At 46.0% G+C, this 20078-nt stretch overlaps 2 protein-coding genes across 3 annotated transcripts in view; both read right to left on the reverse strand.

Annotated features, from left to right (window-relative positions):
* The window catches only part of LZTR1 (leucine zipper like post translational regulator 1), a 34489-nt gene extending 27089 nt beyond the window's left edge, over window positions 1-7400 (reverse strand). For both annotated transcript variants that reach the window (XM_014258901.2, XM_005530235.2), the window contains exons 1-9: window positions 7222-7400; window positions 7087-7149; window positions 6827-6883; window positions 6147-6226; window positions 5686-5794; window positions 3978-4061; window positions 2464-2521; window positions 1778-1917; window positions 1416-1617 (exon numbers count right to left, since the gene is read on the reverse strand). In XM_014258901.2, coding sequence (XP_014114376.1) covers window positions 1416-1617; window positions 1778-1917; window positions 2464-2521; window positions 3978-4061; window positions 5686-5794; window positions 6147-6226; window positions 6827-6883; window positions 7087-7149; window positions 7222-7397 — 969 coding nt within the window. In that variant the 5' untranslated portion in view covers window positions 7398-7400. The remainder of the gene's footprint in view (window positions 1-1415; window positions 1618-1777; window positions 1918-2463; window positions 2522-3977; window positions 4062-5685; window positions 5795-6146; window positions 6227-6826; window positions 6884-7086; window positions 7150-7221) is intronic.
* Window positions 7401-9357: 1957 nt separating this feature from the next.
* Window positions 9358-20078, reverse strand: part of IPO9 (importin 9) — a 39208-nt gene continuing 28487 nt past the window's right edge. Inside the window, exons 18-24 of the mRNA XM_005530234.2 lie at window positions 18788-19063; window positions 17012-17178; window positions 14877-15010; window positions 13252-13371; window positions 12291-12392; window positions 11426-11502; window positions 9358-10809 (exon numbers count right to left, since the gene is read on the reverse strand). Coding sequence (XP_005530291.1) covers window positions 10699-10809; window positions 11426-11502; window positions 12291-12392; window positions 13252-13371; window positions 14877-15010; window positions 17012-17178; window positions 18788-19063 — 987 coding nt within the window. The 3' untranslated portion in view covers window positions 9358-10698. The remainder of the gene's footprint in view (window positions 10810-11425; window positions 11503-12290; window positions 12393-13251; window positions 13372-14876; window positions 15011-17011; window positions 17179-18787; window positions 19064-20078) is intronic.

The raw sequence follows: 20078 nt of genomic DNA on the forward strand, positions 1-20078 counted from the left end.
ATAACACTGGCAGGAGCAGTTCTGCTCCTGGAAGCCGTAAGCAATTGTGTCCCAAAGAACCAATGCCTGCTGAAGCCTCACACGTCAAGTGGTAACACTGGCAGGAACAGAACAGGATCTACAGTCCTGAAGGCAACTGTGGCTTTAGAAAGTTGAAGAAGCAGCTTTATTATTTAATGTGACAATAAATCAGTTTTGTAAAGCATTAAATAGGCTGCTGTGAAATACTTTGGTCTAGTCACAGCTCCTGACAAGGCTTACGTGCACAGTTAATTTTGAGCAGTTTGTGTGTGGGATTCTCCAGCTCATCCAACCCTGTGAGCTGTCTGCAAACACATAAACACACCAAACAGCCCACACAGCTCTTGTGGGGTGAGCCCTGTCACACCTGTGCTGGCTAAATCAGTAACTCTGCACCTGATCCCAATTCTTGCAACACTCAGCTGTCTGAGGTATAACCTCAGGCTGTGCAGTTGTGTGCACAGCACACACACAGGGAGCAGCTCACACCCTAAACCCACTGTGACATCAGCTGCAGTACCTTAACACGGCTTAAGATAAAATCTGTTCACATTAATAAACACAATGAATGCTGCTGTTCCAAAGCCAGGAACTACACACACTGGTATGGGCTTCAGGGAACAACTGCTTGTGCATTCTGGGATGAAATGATCCTCATTTATGTGACCTGAAATGTGCACTGAATCCAGGTGAGCCCTTGGCACTTCCACCTGGAATACAGGATCTGTGAGTGTGCTATGAAGAAAAATGGGCTTTTTATCACACAATCTCTGCCTTGCATGAGCAGCAAAAGAAACAGATTAATATGTTCATCTTTCTTTTTTTTTTAAAATATTGTCTCATTTACAGTGTTTCCTTGGCATTTGGTGATCTACAGCCTTTTGATTGTAAAAACAGACATTTTAAAATTTATATCTCTTATTAATGTAAGTATGCTAAAACAGTCTTTTCTGAGCCTCCATATTACTATTTTCCAGCCACAATTCTAAGTATAGTCAGAATTTATAAGATTTTATGCACATGGGCATTACAGTGACAAATCAAATCTTGTCTAGTTTTGAATTCTGCTTCAAGAGGATCACACAGCCAAGCAAAGAACCACTGGTACACACTGAATTCATTGTTCAGCTTCTGACCCAGCAAATGTTTGACTCATAACACATATCAAAGCATTTAATGATATTTCTTTAAAATGTGTTAAGTGAAGTCTTAGATGTGTCAACACTGACTAATTTTTAAGGACTGCTACCCACAATATTCCAGCTGATTAACCACCAGTGGGAAGGAGTTGTTACTATTTAGCTAAAATCCAATGCTCTTGTCAAAACGTGTCCATGGCAAAAATGAGTCAAAGAAGATGGAGCACAAAGGAAAAAACGTGTTGAAGGTTTTACCTCACTGTCTGGGCTGGGCTGGATGACCTCCCAGGTCTGGGAGTCCACGTCGTAGCAGTGGAGCTCGTTGGGCAGCGTGTTGTCTGCAGCCCCCCCGAAGACGTAGAGGTGCCGGTCGAAGGCCACCATTGTGTGTCCATATCGCCGCTGGGGAGGGGGCGGCGAGCCCCGCAGCAGGTGCTCCGTGGGGATCCGTGTCCAGCTGGGACAGCAAACAGGATGGTTTTATACAATTCTTTAAATTTTCTAACTCTATCCTTCATCACCAGGAAACATTGGATTCTCCCTCGATACCCTTAAGTATTACATTTTGCAACTCAAGGATTATGTGGATTTTGCAGGACTTAATTGTCTACACTTACATCTTTTCCTTGAATTCAAACTGGAAGAGGTTATTGGTAATCTTTGCTCCACTCTGGCCAGAGAAAACAAACATCTTGTCTTTGCAAACTGCCACGGGAAAATTACAACAGGAAGGAGGAATTTCACCACTTTGTTCAATCTGAAAGATAATTAAGTTCAAAATCAGAAATGTATTGTTACAGTGCACAACTCGACGTGCTGAGGACACTTGCAGGGCCACAGGACACAGGTGCAGCCAGGGTGAGCACATGGCATGGGCCCAGTAAAGCTGGCGACTCGTGCTGTGCTTATGTGTCTGATTTTCCCTGGATAAAAAGGTTGGGAGGCCACATTTTCAAAGCTCCCAGTACTGTAAGGATCAGGACTTAGGCCAGCTGGCCAGCAAAGCTCCCAGTCTGTTTTAGTGGTCTGAGTGGGAATGCAGTCCCTTCCACAGGGGACACAGCAAATGCCCCATGGGAAGTCCAAGTCCAGTTCACAGATTCACACGCAAGAAAATCACCCTTTCATACACACTTGGTTTTCCAAATACCCAAACCAAATCAAATTTGAACTGTTTCTTTTCACTGTGCATCAAAAACACATTCTAGAGAAAGAACAGTGCAGTCTAGCATGGGAAATTTTAAATAATTTTGCATTAAAACCAAAAAAGAGGATTTTATGTGTTAAAATTAAAGCTTCTTACCTCTTCCCAGCAGGTCAGCTCTCTGTCCTGCAGGCCTATTGTCCACATGTCATTTAATCTGTGCCATAACACAAAAAATGCTTGATTTGAAACAGTTCATTTTTTGTAACAGTGTTGAAAGGACAGAAATCCTATCTCATCAACATTCCTTTTGCACAGGAAGAATTTTCTACTTCCACTGACAGAAAAACAATTTTTAGAATCCCTTTGTCGTATACCTAAATTTGACATCCCCACCCCAGCTTGCTTCAGTATCTTTCTAGTTACAAGTACACTGCAGTTAACTACATACAGCAACTCAGTCTGGAGCTCAAGGATTTGAGCTATTTAATCTTCAGGATTTTTACAAAATACCCCTTATTACCCTGCTCCTTCTGCTCATCCCTGTTAACTATTGAGATTGACCACTATTATTTACATGGCTGAATCCTTTCTTAAATACAGAAAGGAGGATGAAACAGGTAACCTGACACATCTCTGACTGTGCTGTTCCCAGAACAAGTTACTCAAAGTAACTACAGATGTTTCCTTTGTTCAAATCTGCCTGGAGGCTCAAGTTCCATAAAAAACCATTTTTTAAACGTGATTAGACATATTTAACATAAATTAGACAGCTCTTCTCACCCACTCCTTCCTTACAGCTATCCAAGGCCCTGGGGGACTCCCTAAGCTGGCACTGAACAATCCCACAGAGTCATGCATCTTATACCAATTCCTTCTCCAGAAATAATAAAGACATCCCATCTGTTTTCCCCATTATCAGATTATCTTCTCCTGGAGACTTTGTGGAACTGGACACTTTTCTGAAGATTTCTCCTCAGAAGAGGAGGCAACCCAGCTCCTCATTTGTGACAATCTCTGCGTACTCTCATAATGCAAATATTGTACATCGATGTAAATTACTCCTCAAGTTCATCATGACAGAAAAAGAAATTACACATCAAGAACTGACTGCTCTCTGACAGACCAACAGCAAATGCAAGGAGCTACTGTGAGACAAAGCACCAGGCTCTCTCTAACATCTCAGCACCACTCCTTTCCAGTCTTTCCCCATAAAAAATCCTACCTCCCTTCAACCTAAATATTACATATTTCCAGAGACTTCTGAGAAAAAACTGACACATTGCTCTTAGTTCTGTCAGATGATTTCCTAGCAAATCCAGGCTTTGCTGTCTAAGTCTCAGCAACATCACCCGGCTTGTGACGGGGATTTTTCAAGAAATGTGCATTTGCCAAATGTCAAAGATCATTTTGCAGCCTTACAACCAAGCACACTGTCAAATTACACATCCACAGCCACTCTGAGTAACCAGATCTTTTGGCTTTAAGCACATACTTATCTGAACATGAACCAGTGAATTGCAAAAGTGCAATGCTCAACAACAGACTGGGTTTGCAAAGCTCCAGTTGAGTGTTTAAATCTCTTGGAATATGGAAATGTCTCTACAAAGGTGGAAAGTGAGGGGCTGGGATTTCACAAAAGCAGTCAAGGACAGGGTGATACTGCCCCATACCGTGCATTGCCATCATATCCAGCAAAGATCCACAGCTTGTCACTGTAAACTGTCGCACCATGAGCTGACCTGGCCACTGGCAACCTGCAAGGAAGAAAACGCAGACAATAATCTTCCCTCTGCAGCTGTAGAGGGGCTGCAGAAGGATCTAAGAAATGTAAGAAGTCCCCTACACAAAATTGCTTCTGCCACGCACCCTCCAAACACTGAGTGAACCTCTGAAGGCATGTGTTAGTTTTGCACTCTGCTGCTTTCAGTGAAGAGACACCCCCTTAATGCAGACAGGAAAAAAAAAAGGAAACAAATCCTAACTAATTCCTTGCCAGGACTCAAATACTCTTAAGAGTACTTCGCATAAAGTAGTTAAACAATGGGAAAATTCAAAGCACCACTGGTAGAGCAAGGTGGCAATCAACTCTTGCTATGAACATCCCACATGTATTCCCACAGACTAAGCAAATGAAACACAGAAATAAGACCAGGATACCCATTTGGGATCATTCAGGGCTGTTCCCAAGATGTAGTATCCACAATGAAAGATCAAACCTATGCTTTCTCTTCCATAATCTTTGATGTTTTAACTAAATCAGCCAGGTTGAACAAACCTGTGATGCCACAAGGCATCTGTTGGCTTGTCTGAGGTCATTGTGCAGCATGAACACTGTAACTTGGAAACAACAAGCAAAATGTGAGTTTGTAAACTGAGTAAGAATTACTCTCCAAAATGTCACAAGTTACCAGAATTAACCAGAAAAAGAAATTACTAATAGGGTCTCTGTTCTGAAATATAATGTGCTCGTCAGAGGTGAGCAACAATAACACAAGAATGGATGTGACATTCCTCATCCCTCTCCAGAAATCACAAAAACAAACATCCCCTTCCCTCTCTCCACTGAAACCAGCATTTCAGATACTTCAGCTGTGTATAGGATTGTGGATAAAGACTCCACATGACCCTTACTGGGGAGTCATTTCTGCCCAAACAGAAATGTTTGGGCAGAAAGGGACCTTCAAGCCCATTCAGTCCCACCCCCTGCCAATGAGCAGGGACACCTTCCACTATCCCAGGTTGCTCCAAGCCCCATCCAACCTGGCCTTGGACACTTGAGGGATGGAGCAGCCACAACTTCTCTGGGCACCTGTGCCAGGGCCTCGCCACCCTCACAGCCAAGAATTCCTTCTCAATATCCCATCTATCCCTGCTTTGCCAGTATGAGGCCGTTCCCCCTTATCCTGTCCACCCCCTTGTAAAAAATACTGAGTAGCTGGATCACAGTCACTGTCAGAAATGGCATTGTGAAATGTCCAGGGAGTCAACTTTAGGAAGCCATGTGTTAGTGATTCTGGTTTTCTGTGGAACACTGAATCTCAGGAGCCCACGTTCATGAGGGATCAACATTTTCCAAGCTATCCTTGAAACTGAAAGAATTCAGAAAAAAACCCCAACTCCCTTTGTTCCCATCCCTTCTGTCATGGACCTGAAACATGAAGAGTGGATTTTGGACAAATTTCTTTTATAGTGCACTCTGGAAAGGAGGCCTTCCAAAAAAACTCCTGTAGAACCAAAACACTTTAATTGTAAAAGCAGAGCAGCAATCATGCTGCAGCCCAAACATCAGCACTGTCACTAGGTCTGACTGTGCTATGTGAAAGGATGCCAAGCTACCCTTATTCCCCCAAAGTGTGAGGCAATGACACCAGCTCTTACCTTCCCTCAGTCTTCCACTCTGTCCATTGCCCAGTTGCAAACTTATACTCAAAGAGGTCGTTTTTATTCTTCAGGTTAGAATTGGAATAGATATCTCCAGTGTAACCACCTGGACAACAAGAATTCCATTAGACTCCCAGGCAAGGAGCACACACACTTCCAGGCATTGCATTAGGAAAAACTTTTGATTGCATAAAGTGTTTGGCTAATGGACTACTACAGAAAGAGACTTATCCTCCACTCCTTCTCCTAAAGAATCACTATAGTAATGAGCTTCAAGTCATCCTTACTTTAAACAAAACAGCAAAATATTTCCAAAGTTGAAACCACACTCAGCCATGAAAAATACTGGATTTGCTACTGAATGAGATCTTTGACACTTCCTAAAGATCTCTCATTCTTTTTTCAAACCAGTACAGCAGCACATCTACCACTCCAATCACAACCTGCTGCTGCCTTACCAAACACAAACATGCTGCTCCCGTAGACCACAGCAGAGTGGTGGTACCGTGGTGCTGGTGGCGTCCCCGTTGTGAAAGCCCTGCAGAGGTTACAACAGCAGCAGTCAAACACCCTGGTCATGCTTTGGGCACTCAGAGCTACTGTGCAGACTCAGAAAAGAAACACCTGTTAGAAATCATTATTTTGTTTCTGTGTTACACTGATTTTGGATAGTTGATTGCACTAAGATTTTAGGGAAAGGAAATACGGTATAAATGGTTACAAACATGCTGTTGCTGAAATCTATTTGTCAGAACTGGAAAGTGGAACACAGGTGAGATAAGAAAGACACACTGCCCAGTGCAGGAAGGTGTGAGCCATGCCAGCAGCTTTGCTGGCCCAAGGGGTGCAGCACACCTGGTCCCTCTGCTCTCTCACAGGCTGCAGGAACAGAGGTGACCCTGGTCCTCTCCCTTGTTGTGCTGCCCGGTTTCCCCTCGGGCAGGACCGATAACCCCGATGGCCCAGCACACAGCAGGCTGGCAGGGAACAGCTGTGACAGCGCTGGGCGGAGGTGACACTTCCTCTCGGGTACTCGGGTAGTGCCACAACTTCTACACCCAGCCTGAGATACTGAGGGAAGCCACGGCGTGTCCCGCCCTGCTAGTGGCCGGGGACGGTGAGGGGCCGCGCTGCCCACCTGCACCACGAGCAGTCCTTCACGTCGAAGCGCAGCAGATCGTTCAGCATCGTCTTCCTGCGGGGAGGGACGGGAGAGGCGGCTGAGCCGGGCCGGGGGTCGGACAGGGGCGGTCCCGGACCCTCAGCCCTGCTCCCCTCACACCCCGCTCCCCTCACACCCCGCTCCCCTCACACCCAATCTCCCTTCACATCCATAGCCCCTCACACCCACCTCCCCCCAACCCCGGCCTTGCTCCCCGCGTTCTCAGCTCCCCCTACCCGTTGTCGCCGCCGAACACGTAGATCGCATCCCGATAAGCCACCACGGTGTGTTTGCTGCGCCTGTGGGCGGCACGGACAGGTCAGCGGCGCCGGGAGCCCCCCTCCCACCATCCCGTCCTCTCCCCAGCTCACCGGGCCCCCACGAACTCGTCGCAGGGTGGGAGGCGACGCCAGCGATGCACGGTCTCGAAGGGCCCGAAATTGAGGGTGAGGTACTCGACGCTGTCCGAGCAGCTGTGGTCAAAGTCTACACTCGGGGCCACCTTCGAGCGGCCCGCGCCACCCGCCGGGGCGGCCGCCGCCGCCATGGCCCACGCCTGGCCTCTGGACTACAGCTCCCAGCGTGCCCTGCGCGCCCGCGCCACCAGACCACAACTCCCGGCGTGCATCGCACCCGGGGCGCCGGCCCGGCAGCTGCCAAGCCCTGGACTACAGCTCCCAGCATGCACCGCTAGAGGGGGGCCCGAATGCCACTGAGGGGCTCAAAGAGCCGCGTTCGAGGCCGGGCCGGGGGCCGAGCCGGTACTGGCGCTGCCCGGGTAAAGACCCGGGTAAGGGCGGGGAAGTCAGGCCGGATTCTACATTACAAGAGTTTGTTAATTCACTCCCAAAAATGAACAGTACTGATAAATATGCATAAAGTCTCATTGCAGGGTCCGAGCTGGGCGGTTCTCTGGTCCGTGGGGTCGGAGTTTCATGCTGCTGCCCGGAGAACACTCGGTGAGCAAACACGGCCAGTTCACCCCCACAGACGAGTCCTGAGCGGGATGTGTGTGGCAGGCACCAACGCAGCAGTGTGCATGTGCCCTCGGCTGTGCAGTCACCCACAGCCCACCCTTTGCTTTTTCTTAGTTTATGTTTCCTAACATGGTGTCAGTCACCTCTATGACCATTAGTTTAGTTTCTCTGCAACGGCAGACAACACAAGTGATGCTGCACCTCAAAACCAGACTTCAGACGCTGCTTCAGAGTCCAGCAGCTTCCATCCTGAGCAATCACTGTGTTACTACTCAGAGGATTTTGGGCACAATTCCTGCAGCAAACACAATCCTTGCGTAAAGACACATCACGGAGCCTTCAGGGAAGATGACATTGGTTAAGCAGAAAAGCAATGAAGTCATGAGCACCAGAACTTTGCTGAGGTCCCTCAAAACATCTCCCTTTTGCACCCTCTCAGATCCTATCCAGCCTCTTCCTAGGGATTGCTTGAGCCAAGGGTATTTCTTGCCAAGACCACCCTGCACAGGGTAAGGGTGCTGGCAATAACTGCTGCACAACCACACCACCCCTGTGCCAGTCCTGCCCCTTGGGCCGGTCGAGCTTCAGCTGCCATGCAGCAGCACCATGCTCACCCAGTTCAGCCTGCATCAGAGGTGAGGATAAAGGAGGGAGAGTGCAGAGCACCAGTTCAGCCAAAGGAACAACCTTCCCACTTCTCAAGCAATCAAGTAAAGGACACTGTGCCTTTTTCCTTGTCCATCTGTGCTGTGGGAAACTCAGGTAGGTGAATCTTTACACGTAGAGACAGTGCCACTTACCCCCCCCATCCTTCCCACTCACACTCTGAAAAAACATTGATAACTGCAAATCAAAGCCATTTTTACCCAAAACACAGGTGAACTCCAGCAGGAACATAGCACTGACCCATTTGTCTTTTGGAACTTTACAATGACACAGACACCCTTAAATGTTTCAGTTCAGCGTCAGTACTAATGTCAGCCTCATTTTTCATGGTCTTGTTTAAATCCACACTCTGACCTGCCTCCAAGGCACAGGACACCCGTCCCAGCTCCCACTGCAGCACACATGAACCCCACCAACACCTCTGTGAGCCCAGGCTAACCAGCCTTCAATGTGCTGTTTACTCCTGATACCCTGAACATACCTCGATGCTTCCAGATGTTTGGCATCCACTTTCCTCCAAGTATGGATGGATGGGTTTCAGCCTTTGCTGCTGATGCACGTGGCAAAAAAAGCTGGTCCTGCTTCTTCCTAGAGCTGGGACCAATTCCTCTAAGGACACATTCTTCACCCTTCTGGAACAGCCATGTGGACACACCACTGCAGCCATCAGCTTCTTGGTAGGTTTACAAACCTACCAAGTTTAACTTGTTGGCCCTAGCAGGTCAGAGCACCCTGTTTAATAGATATTCTCAAAGACCAGAGAATCCCCAGGGAAGAAAGACACTGAGACTCAATGGCATGGGAAGAGCTTGTACCTTATTAGACACATAAAAACCAGGCTTCAAACTCTGCTTCTCATAGTTAGGCACAGAAAAAATTGAGAACAGCTCAGAGGAGTCTGCAGGGGATGGGGGGTTCCCCCAGCTCTGCCCATTCCCGAGCACATGAGACCAGTGAGATTCAGGACTCCAGGTTATGGAGGGTTTGATACAACATCAAAACAAAGCATTCCACAAAGGAACAGCAAGTGCCTTTCTTAAAAGGAAACTGTAATGGCTAAGCCTGTTTTAAGCAGCAGATACAGCACACGACTCCCTTACTGTCCAGGTGACTCCCATGAAACATCCAAACATCTTCTGGCAGCACATAAAGGACGTGTCCTAAGGAGAAATATGTCTTTAAAAAGTGACTTCAGGAAACAAGCACAAGTTCCTTTTAAATCTGTTTTATAACAAGGATACCAATGTACATTTTAATAGTTTTATTTCATTTTCCCCAAAAGGGAACCAAAGGCAGAGAGGTGTTGTGAGATACATTACACTGTTCTCATGGGGAAATCAATTTGCAAATGTTATTTTACCACTCTATAAAAATACACACAGGAGTGTGAAAAAAGCAAAGGAGTTCAGAGTGGCTGTCATGGAGCAAATATATTAAATACAATCAGTTTTTTTTCTCCTAAAAACTGTGGCTCCTTGGGTTCCAGAAAACCAGTCTTTCATAGCCACATGCCACAGGAACAGAAATTTAAGTGGTGGCTTCCTCTGAGCATGTGCTAACAATGCTAACAAGTGTTAGTGAAGAACTGCTCCCATGGGAGATGTGAGCAACAGAGCCCCCGTCCGCACCAGGAAAGAAGATATGCACTCAGTTTCATTGTCTCAGCTTCCCCTCCAAACTCCTGTGAACTGGCTCCATCCCGTCCAGGCAGCTCTGGAAAGAGTCTGTGGGTCTATAAAAGAAGTCACGTTGTAGGATCAAGATATTTACCCTGTGTTACGTGAAGAGGAACAACAGCCAAGAACAACCTTCCCACTTGTCAAGCAATCCGTAAGTGACCCGGTTCCTTTCTCTGTCCGACTGTGCTGTGAGAAACTGAAAGTGCCTCTTCACAGGTAGAGACAGTTTCCTTTCAAAAATATTAAGGACACATTATTTTTTATCTTTAAGAACTTCCTGGAAAGTTACTGTGGAAAATGAAAGTGCTCCTGTGGTGAGACCAATGTGCAATGTCCTTGCTGCTTTCTCAGGATTCCTTCCCTTAGTAGATGCATGTTAAGATGAGGCTCAAAAAAACAAGGCCATTGTCGACCTGGAACAAGGCAGGCAGACACTGGAAAATGTTTTATGTCCAATCATAAAACACGGAATTAGCCAAAAAACCTCTATTGTTCAGATCTGGCAGGTGTGGCCTCTGGAGTGGGTCTATATCCCGATGGCCTGCAGCACTCGCTTCTCGTTGTCGTTGAGGTGGTCAGAGAACATGGCATAGCAGGGCTGCTGTGCAAACTGGCACAGGAAGTCGGTGAGATAGGCCTGGGAGGGACAGAAACACCCTGTCAGCACCACCCTCCTGGAAAATCCTGCTGCTTCCATCTGTCAGGAGACATCCCAACATGCACCAAGTAGGACCCCGGGATTGAAGGGAACAGAAAGGAGCGGTGCAGGAGGAGGAGTGGAATCAGAAGGAAAGGTTGGAGCAGAGGAAAAAGGGTGGGAGCAGAGGGAAGGGCCCATCAACAGCTGCAGGTGGTGGGAAAAGCAGGAGCAAAGGGTAACACAGGGGCTGACTGAGTGGGAGCATCTCCAAGTGGAGTATGAAATTCTGTCATGTTCACTCTCCAACCTACTCCTGACTTCTGCCAGTAGCTGTGAAGCTCACAAGTAGAAAAGTCTCATCTCCCTCTGTTCAGAGTTTTGTTCATTCACATTTCCATGTCATGGATATTAATAATAAGGAAAAATAGCTCCAGAAATTCTTGGGACACTTAGCCCTTTCCAAAGTAATTTCAATTAACAGAGTGCCTTCTGGATGACAATCAATAACTGGTGTTTGCAGTGCTTACACATTTGTTAAAGTACAACATTTAGAAAATTAAAGTTTACAGAGAATGATTGGAATCTGATAAGACCCCTCATTCTAGAGCATCACCTGGAGATCTATTTGGTAAAGAGGGTCCTTTAATGCATCTGGATCATCTTCTTCATCGTCTTCATAGTAATCTTCATCTGTCAGAGGCAAATCAGCATGTTTTAACATCAAAAAGAGCAGACTATCTCAGGAAGTTTTCTATCAAGCTACTGAAACCCAAGGATCCAAAAGTAAATAGTTTCAGCACTGCTGGGAAAAAGAAAATTGTATCCAGAATATTCGTTCCTTTATGTCAGGTGATAGAAACCACTGAAGCCCAGAACCAGGGTCAGTGGAGGCTCAAGGAACACACAGGTGAGCCAAGCACACATGGGACACTCACAGGCAGGCCTGGGAATTCCATGCACCAGAATCTTCTGCCTTAATCCCACGTGAGGGTGACACTTTGCCAGTTCTGTGCTAATGTGAGCAGCATCCCTTGCTGTTTCCCTGTAAAGTTCTCCCTTCTGAGGGTACATGAAACTGAGAGATGATGCACCTGCTCATCTCTTTATGTAGCACTTGTTCCTCAACGTCTCTCCACAAACAAGCTCACCCATCCCTTGGACACTGTAATGCTGAGCTCACACCTACGACTTTGAGCAGCAATTTTCTCTTTTGAAAAATAACCTGCAGGAACCTCCCAGCTGTGAAGCCTGTGCAGCATGTGAACTCCCAGGTGATGTTATTTATAATGCAACAATTTAATCACCATGTTGCTCAAAGCCATGGCTTCTCCAGAAAGCTCTTATTCACAATCCCAGGGCAGAATTCCTTCCCTGTGCCTGCAGTCTTTGTTTTGCAGCTGCCAAGGGAAGGAAACTTTGACTAGGATGTCACCTACTTGATTACTGCTCTGAAGAAGGACTTTCAAGCTGCTACTCACCATACTTGTTTGTGGAAAGAATATCTGATAAGAACTGTCCTGCTAAGCCTTCATCTTCATCCTCGTCTTCTTCCTGATCCTCCCACATATCATTTGAATCATCTGTTTAGAAAAATAAAAAATCTAGAAATGATTTAAATCCAAGAGGTCCAGTCTGTGATCACTCTAGAGGGGACTGGAGTTTGTAGGCAAACACATTCCTGCATGTGTGGATGGATGAAGATAAAAACCTACAATCCTCCTTATCCTTTTGGAATGTTTCCAGAACTGGAGCCAAGCAAAAGGCAACAACAAGAATGGATACTTGAAGAAGGAAGAAAGGCAAACCAGTTACACCATGAAAGGGAAATTTTATTCACACATGGTCAGATCCCTCTTCCAAACTAGCCCAAAATAATTTTCAGGTCTAAGAATATACAACACTGACTGATCTTATTCTCCCATTTCGTTTATTTTTATCTGGAAGAGATTGGTAGCACTTAAATACAGCACAGGGAAGGAAGAGATGTGCAAATGATGAACTGTACAGTAGAACAAGAGAACTGGAGAGGGACTTGGACAAAGAGGAATGGCTTCCCACTGGCAGAGGGCAGGGATAGATGGGATATTGGGAAGGAATTCTTCCCTTTGAGGGTGGTGAGGCCCAGAGCAGCTGTGGCTGCCCCTGAATCCCTGGAAGTGTCCAAGGCCAGGCTGGACAGGACTTGGAGCAACCTGGGCTAGTGGGAGGTGTCCCTGCCCATGACAGGGGGTGGAACAAGATGAGCTTTAAGGTCCTTTCCAACCTAAACCAGGCTGGGATTCTGTGATTCTATGAGCTTATCCTCTGGAACACTGTTCAAGCCTGTGTAGTTAAAGGTACATGGTTTACTGACACAAATTCCTATACCATAAATACTTCTCAAGAGAAATTAAGTAGATTTAAGCTATGCAAAGAGAAAAAGCAAACACAGTATTTTACCTTGGCTCCAATCTGCAGTTGTCTGTCTAGATGCATTTGCTTCCATGGCATTAGAGAGTTCATTTATTATTAATTTTAAGATTTTTACTAACAAAGGAATGTTTGTCCAGCGCTCAGGATCTGTAAGAGAAAAAACACACATATTCGTATTGCTTTTAATTAAAAGTTACAAAACAGGCCCTTTTTTGTTGAGGTGGGGTATTTTTGCTAGGGAGCTTGGGAGGAAAAAACAACTGGCATAAAACCCCCAAAGCTTCTTTCCATGTACCCAGACATTCCCAAAGATCTCAATGCAGTATCAACCTTGCATATTCCAAGTGAAGAGGAGGAAGGGGAAAATGAATGTGAGACTCTTCTCCTAGAGGCTGCTTAATGGAGTCATCTGGAGTCAACCTTTCTTCCCTGAAGTCCATTTGCACATCCTGTAAATGAGCAGTGCAGTACTCCCAGGCATGGCTCTGCCCCTTCTGAGGCACTGTAAGCTCCAACTTTTCCTTACTAGTGTTCCTGCAGGGCTTAACTATTCCACGGGACAGCTAGACCTTAATTATATTTGTATTATATGTGTATTTGGCCTTAATTATAAAAGTAAAGATACTATCAAATTAGTTTGATAGGAGCATTAGTTGATTGATTTAGGAGCATTAGTTTTAGCTCCTACTAGTATCCTATGCTAGTTTTTCTCTTTGTTTAACTCAAATGCTGGCAGTTGCCATTTTTCTGTCTGACCTTCGTTGGTTTGGTTTTTTTTAAGCCAAGAATAATCAGGTAGCAAGTGATTTGTGACCACCACTCTCAAAATCCCTACTGCTTGTCCCTATTCATCTCCTTAGCTGTCACCTCAGTCCTTCACTGCATCACTGCAGATCCCAAACCCATGCTGAAGGTGCAAGGAGCACAGACTGTCTGGACAGGCTCCCAGTTTGGATCTGTACAGCCTCCACACCCCATCCCACCACTGGTCACACATGAGCTCTAACACAGCAAGACCAAGGTCTGACTGATGGCTGAGGACAGCAGCCCCCAGGTGTCCCCCTAGAGCTCAGTCCTCAGGAAAAACTGCCCAGAGCTTTGCCCTCTCTGATTTAAAAGACTAATCTCAACAGCAACCTCCAGTCAAAGACTTTGGGTTCAACCTATTAAAAAATAAGACAAGTCTCATGCAGGAGACTGGTCAAGCTTTCCTTAAAAGAAATCTCTAACTTGCTGAATCATTGCTTTTTGTCAAAGTGTCTCATTGAAAAAGACACGCCTTTGTTTTTTAATTTCTGCATGCACTAAGGACACTTTCCTCTCAGAGAAGCTACCAGGCATCCAGAAATATCAATTCTGTCTCATAATACAAAACAGCAGTGAGGAATTTCCCATCCCATAATTACCTCATCCGGTTATATTAAATCAGACATCAGGAATTCTCCAAACCAGTCTTTGGCAGAATTAAGGTAAACAGATTCAGGCAAACAGATATGTTAAGTACATGATGTATGAATTAGCTCTAAAAATCAACAGGCCCCTTCTGCAGGAACTATCTCCTACAGCTCTGTGGGATCTGCCAGACCTGTTTAAGCCCTTTCATAGCATCTATTTACAGAAAAATCCCTTGTCAAAGCAAAATGATTACTTACTTTTGGCTGACTTGGATCGTGTCCGAATTCCCTCATCCATATTAAATATTTCTTCTCCCTTCACCCTAATGTCCTGAAGTCTCTTGTCATCTGTGTTGATGCCATGCTGCAGGAGTTTGCACAGTGCTACAGAGCTGGGAGCAGAGAACAGACAAATTAGAGATTGGAATTTCCCCAAACTGTCTGGCTTTCATAGCCTTTCCAACAGGGAACACATCCCAGAGCAGACACCCAGATGCCCTTTCTTCTATATCTTGGCCAAGAACAAGCATGACAGAATTTTCCCATGTCTCCTGCTTTATGTCAGCATCAGAAACTGGACTCAGCTCCCAACCTGCACAGCAAGCTGGGAACTGCTCAGACTTTGGATATAGCACCACCAACAGTACAGACATCTACTCATACATTAAAGGTTTCTCCAGGTCAGAAGGGCCACCAGGTTAAATGTGCCCCTGCAGCACCACGTGCACACGAAGATGGAATTAAGAGGAAAGCAGTGGCAAGAAAGCAGTAATTTGGCTGATCTGCAGTGATGATCTGCCCCCTTTCTCCAGTCTCAATGCTCATTTTCACTTCTGGTCCTTCATGGCTCTGCTACACTCAGAACTTCCAGCTTGCTCCTCTCCTTTTACTGTTCTTTCCATCTCTGATGCTCACATTTCTACGCCACACTTCAAACCTTCTCCAGTTCCATGCTGTTTCCAAGCACATTGAGGTGATTCTGACTACAGGTCAAGGTTGACAATCTATGCTTGGGACCCCCAAACCTCTATCTCTCCTGACTCCACAAATCTCAAACTGAAGTTCTGTGGAACTGAAATCCTTGTGCTTTCACTTCTCACCTTCTTTCTCTCCCACACTATGTTTGTAACCTCTGCTGGTTTGCACCCAGGTTTTACCTGCTACCCCAAGCTGCCCAAAGTTTTCCCATCATTTCATCAAGACCCAACAGGCACTGTTTCAACCTGTCCCCAGTGGATGGGGACTGTGCACACAGGAGGTGTCAGCTGCCTCCAGGGTCTTTCTACTAACCCTGAACAAGAGGGTCCTCAGAGCAGGACTTGCTTTTCCTCAGGAGACAGAAACACCAAGCATTTACTAATGCATGGTAAATGTCACCACAACCAACCAAATACAAATGTTTAAAACAGTGTGAAGCCCTGCTACATCACCTGTACACAAACAGTTCTCATCTTGGACAACACAGCTCTAAACAATCATCTTTAACCTTGTTCTCCTGGTCTGGCTTTTCCAAAAGCCTCAAGAGATCCTGCAGACAGGTCTGCACTGTCAAAATGGGGATAAACCACCAGGCTTAGGAATGAAACCAACAAAGTGTGACCAAAAAGAGCACTGGATCCCCAAATCCGCTGCCTGTCCTTCAAGATTATTCACTAACTTCCATTTTGAACCTGCTTTTTCTCATTCTTTATTTCACAGGCTATTTGACTGCTCATAACAATAACATAACAACACACACTAATAATTGAGTTAACAGCTGGTGAGACCCCTAAGAGTGATCTGTGAGGTTTCACAACTCCAGAATAATCTAATACTGCAGCTGTGACAAAATTTAAATGAATACAGAGCATCCCATGCTTTGGAATACAGCACTCAGCCTCCACCACAACACAAACGTGCAAGAAGGAGAGAACACTGTTGCAATTAATTTCTTGATTGACTTTTAATAGATCAATAAATCAACAAGAGACCACCAAATTCTCTTTGGAAACCCTCTATAACATCCCAGAACTCTACAGTAGTCTACAAAGGCAATTCCATGTGTGGAAGCTCTTCACATTCACATTCACCGAAGTTCAATCCCAAAAGCAGCCCCATATTTGCAGGAGACACCCCCTTCCCCCTAGTGTGTGTTCCAGCACAGGAGCACGAGGCAGCAGGAGCACTGATGAGGAAGATCAGAGCTTGCTCCAGTTCCCACAGCTCTCTTGAGCAGAGCTGACAGCACAGGGAGCAGCGATTCTGCTCACCGCTGGCACACACCGCTCCCATCTGAGCCAGCTCCCCTTCCCTACACCCAACACTCAATGGCAATGGGATGAGGGCAGCTCACAGAGCTAACAGAGGGGTCTGTGCCCCATCAGAGCTAACACAGGATTATCTGTGGGTCCCACCTGACTTTGCCTTCGTACTGCCCATAGAAAAGGTGCTGCCGGCTCATCCACTCGGCCATCACGAACTCCAAGGCGGGCTTGCCAGTGGGGCCGGGCAGGCTACACAGGAATTCCAGGAGTGGCTCCAGTTGTGAATGAACCAAGTGAGCAAACACCATGATCAGGGACTGCAGGAGGAGAAAGGCAATGTTAGCTGTACATAATTTAATAGCTGGAAATGTTTTATCAAATATTTAAGGAGCTGGAGTGAAGCTGTGCTTACTGAAGGAAGCTGAAGCTCCCTGCAGGAGTGAAGGGTGTGCTTAGAACCCTGGGAGGAAGGGAAAGTACAACTAGCTGCAGAACACTGTGCTACAGATGCAGGCAATAAACACCATCACACCATCACTCAGCAGCACCTTCCCAATTCTGAATGCATTTTGAACATGATTTTAGGGAAATAACTGCAGCTTTTAAAAAGGTTTTGTTAAAACATGCAGTTTTAGTCTGCCTCCTAAAGACTGGGGCAGAATTCATTCACATATCTAAATGACAGTCTCCCAGTCTGAGGACATCTCTGTAGCCTTCCTCAGGGAAAAGCTACCCATCTCCAGAGGCCCATCTTCCAGGCTAACACAGGGAAGAGATCCAGCAATGTAAAATGCTTGGCTACAAGGGCTGCATGGGACTGCTTCAGATTTAAACTTCTGTATCTTTTAAATCCAAAACCAAGCAAAGTGAGAGACATTCCAAACAGTTAACAATCATCAGTTAGGGGCAAAAAAAGTTAACATCATCATCCAGGGGTAAAAAATCCTAAAGCAGGTGAGATCTGCTGACATTGAAATGGTCATTGTGGCACCATATGCTGGCTTGAAAAATGCACATTCAAAAAAATTAGAGAAATAAGATAAAATGATTAGAGCAGAGTGAAGCTCAGCTGAGTGCTGCACTGTGGGCAGAGATGGGATCTTGCTCAGAAGTGCCAGAAAAATGTCTTCCCCCAGCTGCTACTGAGGAACCAGGGCAGTCTGCACGACCTGTTTTACATTGAGGGCACAGACAAAAAAGACAGGAGAGAGAATGAAGACCATTGGGAAAAAATCACTCCAGAAAACTGTGTCACTACAAGTAGGTCAAGGCTAGAAGAGATGGTGATGCTCTTTGTCTGGTCTCTCACCTCACTCAGGCCAACTACACCTCCCATCCACCAAAAGCTCATCTTGTCTCAAGTCCCAGGCATTTATCCTTAAATACAGAACAAATCCACTCAAAAAGACATGCTGCCTTTGTGATAACATTCCTACTGAGGCAACTCCTATCCCTCCAAAGAAGGTTTACAAGTACAAGGGCATGAGGGACTACTGAAGGTGCATTACAGCTTATCCAGGAGAATCTTGCTTATCCTGTAACCTGACAAAAAATTTTGGGCCTGAAGAACAGCATGGAGTTTTGTCACAGGAGAATTAGGTTGGGTATTAGGAAAAGGTTCTCCTCCCAGAGGGTGGTCAGGCACTGAACAGGGTCCCCAGGGAATGGTCACACCCCCAAGGCTGCCAGAGCTCAAGGATTGTTAGGACAGAGTGGGTGTCCTCTGCAGGGCCAGAAGTTGGACTCAAAGATTCTTCTGGGTCCCTTCTATCTCAGGAGATTCCATGATTTTCTGATCAAAGCAGGGATTTTCCTGACTACTTCAAGAGGATATACAGACCCTCCAATTGCACGAGCCATAAATAAACAGGCACGAAATGAAAGAAAAATATGACAGTTTCTTCTCCTGGTGCTTCTCCTGCTCACCTGCATCACACTGAGCGTCTCTGCTTGCTGCATCTTACTCAGGATGGCTCTCAGGATCTGGTCCAGATTCTCTCCCAGCTCACTCCCAGCTTTTGAAATTAAAGTGGAGACCAGCCTGCCCACAAAGGCAGCGGTGAACTCTGAGGTCCGTGGGTCCAGGAGCTGGCTCACCACCTGCATCACGTACCAGAGCCCGTTGTGGCCCTGCTCATCGTGCCACTGCGCGATCTGCTCCAGCGCCACCGACACGTATGCACGCAGGCACTCGCCACCGTTCTACAAAGACAAGCAGGGGGTAAGGGAAGGGGCAGGCACAAGGAGACATCCCCTTCATCCCAAAACCACCCTGAACCAAGATGAAAACACAGGGAAATGTAAAAGATTTACCAGTAAGTTCTACAGACTCCAGCTCATTATCAAATACACTACTCCCCACTGCCCAATCAGCAGCAACCAAGATAATTAATAAATACAACCACCTCAAGTAAGCTGCAGTTTTGTGCCAATCTTGTTACCTAAAGAAATTCAAAGAGTTTTTAGCAAGTGAGAGATGAAGACAGAGAAGTGTGACATGAACAAAACACAACTCAGCAGCTAAGCTGCAGTCCTTTTCAATTCCTCTTAGCATAAAGATCCAGCAAAGCAACCAATGTGCAGGTCTACAGTCTCTTCCTGCTGGTCTCCAGCCTATTCTACTGGTCTGTTGTTTAGGCAAAGACCATACTCCCATGGTCTGTATTCACATGGCAAAGAGTACTTGCCACTATGGAACTCCTCACATAAGGAATGAAATTACCCTTGCTATTCATATGTCAGCTAGGAGCTGGAATGAAAAGGCTCCTTTTAACTTCTAGCCTCTGATGCTTTTTCCTTCTTGCTAGATACTCCAAAGACATCAGGCCATAGCCAAGCCTGCCAGCAAGCACAGCTCAGGCAGTGCTGATGCTAGAGATGATTCCCTGCTTTCCCTCCATCCCACACCTGGCTCAATGAAAAAGGAGTTTGCCTTCTCCTTCCCTCATAAATGAGTACAGCAGAAAGCTGCTAGAATAGGAGGGCTAGGAGGGCTTTTGCTGAATGCTCCTGAAGACAGCCCCTGCCATTACTAGGTGAGATAAATGCTATGTGGGCAGAAAAGTATTATAGGTTTGCTTGGTTTTTTGGGGAGATATTTTGTGTTGTTGGGCTTTGGTTGTTTGTTTTTTTAACATGCTCCAATGCACTAAAATAGAAAAAACATCCAGGATGCTGCCTTTCTCACTGTAGTTGTCCACACTCGGGAATGATCAGG

This window comes from Pseudopodoces humilis, chromosome 26, assembly GCF_049639895.1.
Source record: "Pseudopodoces humilis isolate 2021_Gansu_Grassland_sample_001 chromosome 26, ASM4963989v1, whole genome shotgun sequence".
In the NCBI taxonomy this organism is placed as follows: Eukaryota; Metazoa; Chordata; class Aves; order Passeriformes; family Paridae; genus Pseudopodoces; species Pseudopodoces humilis.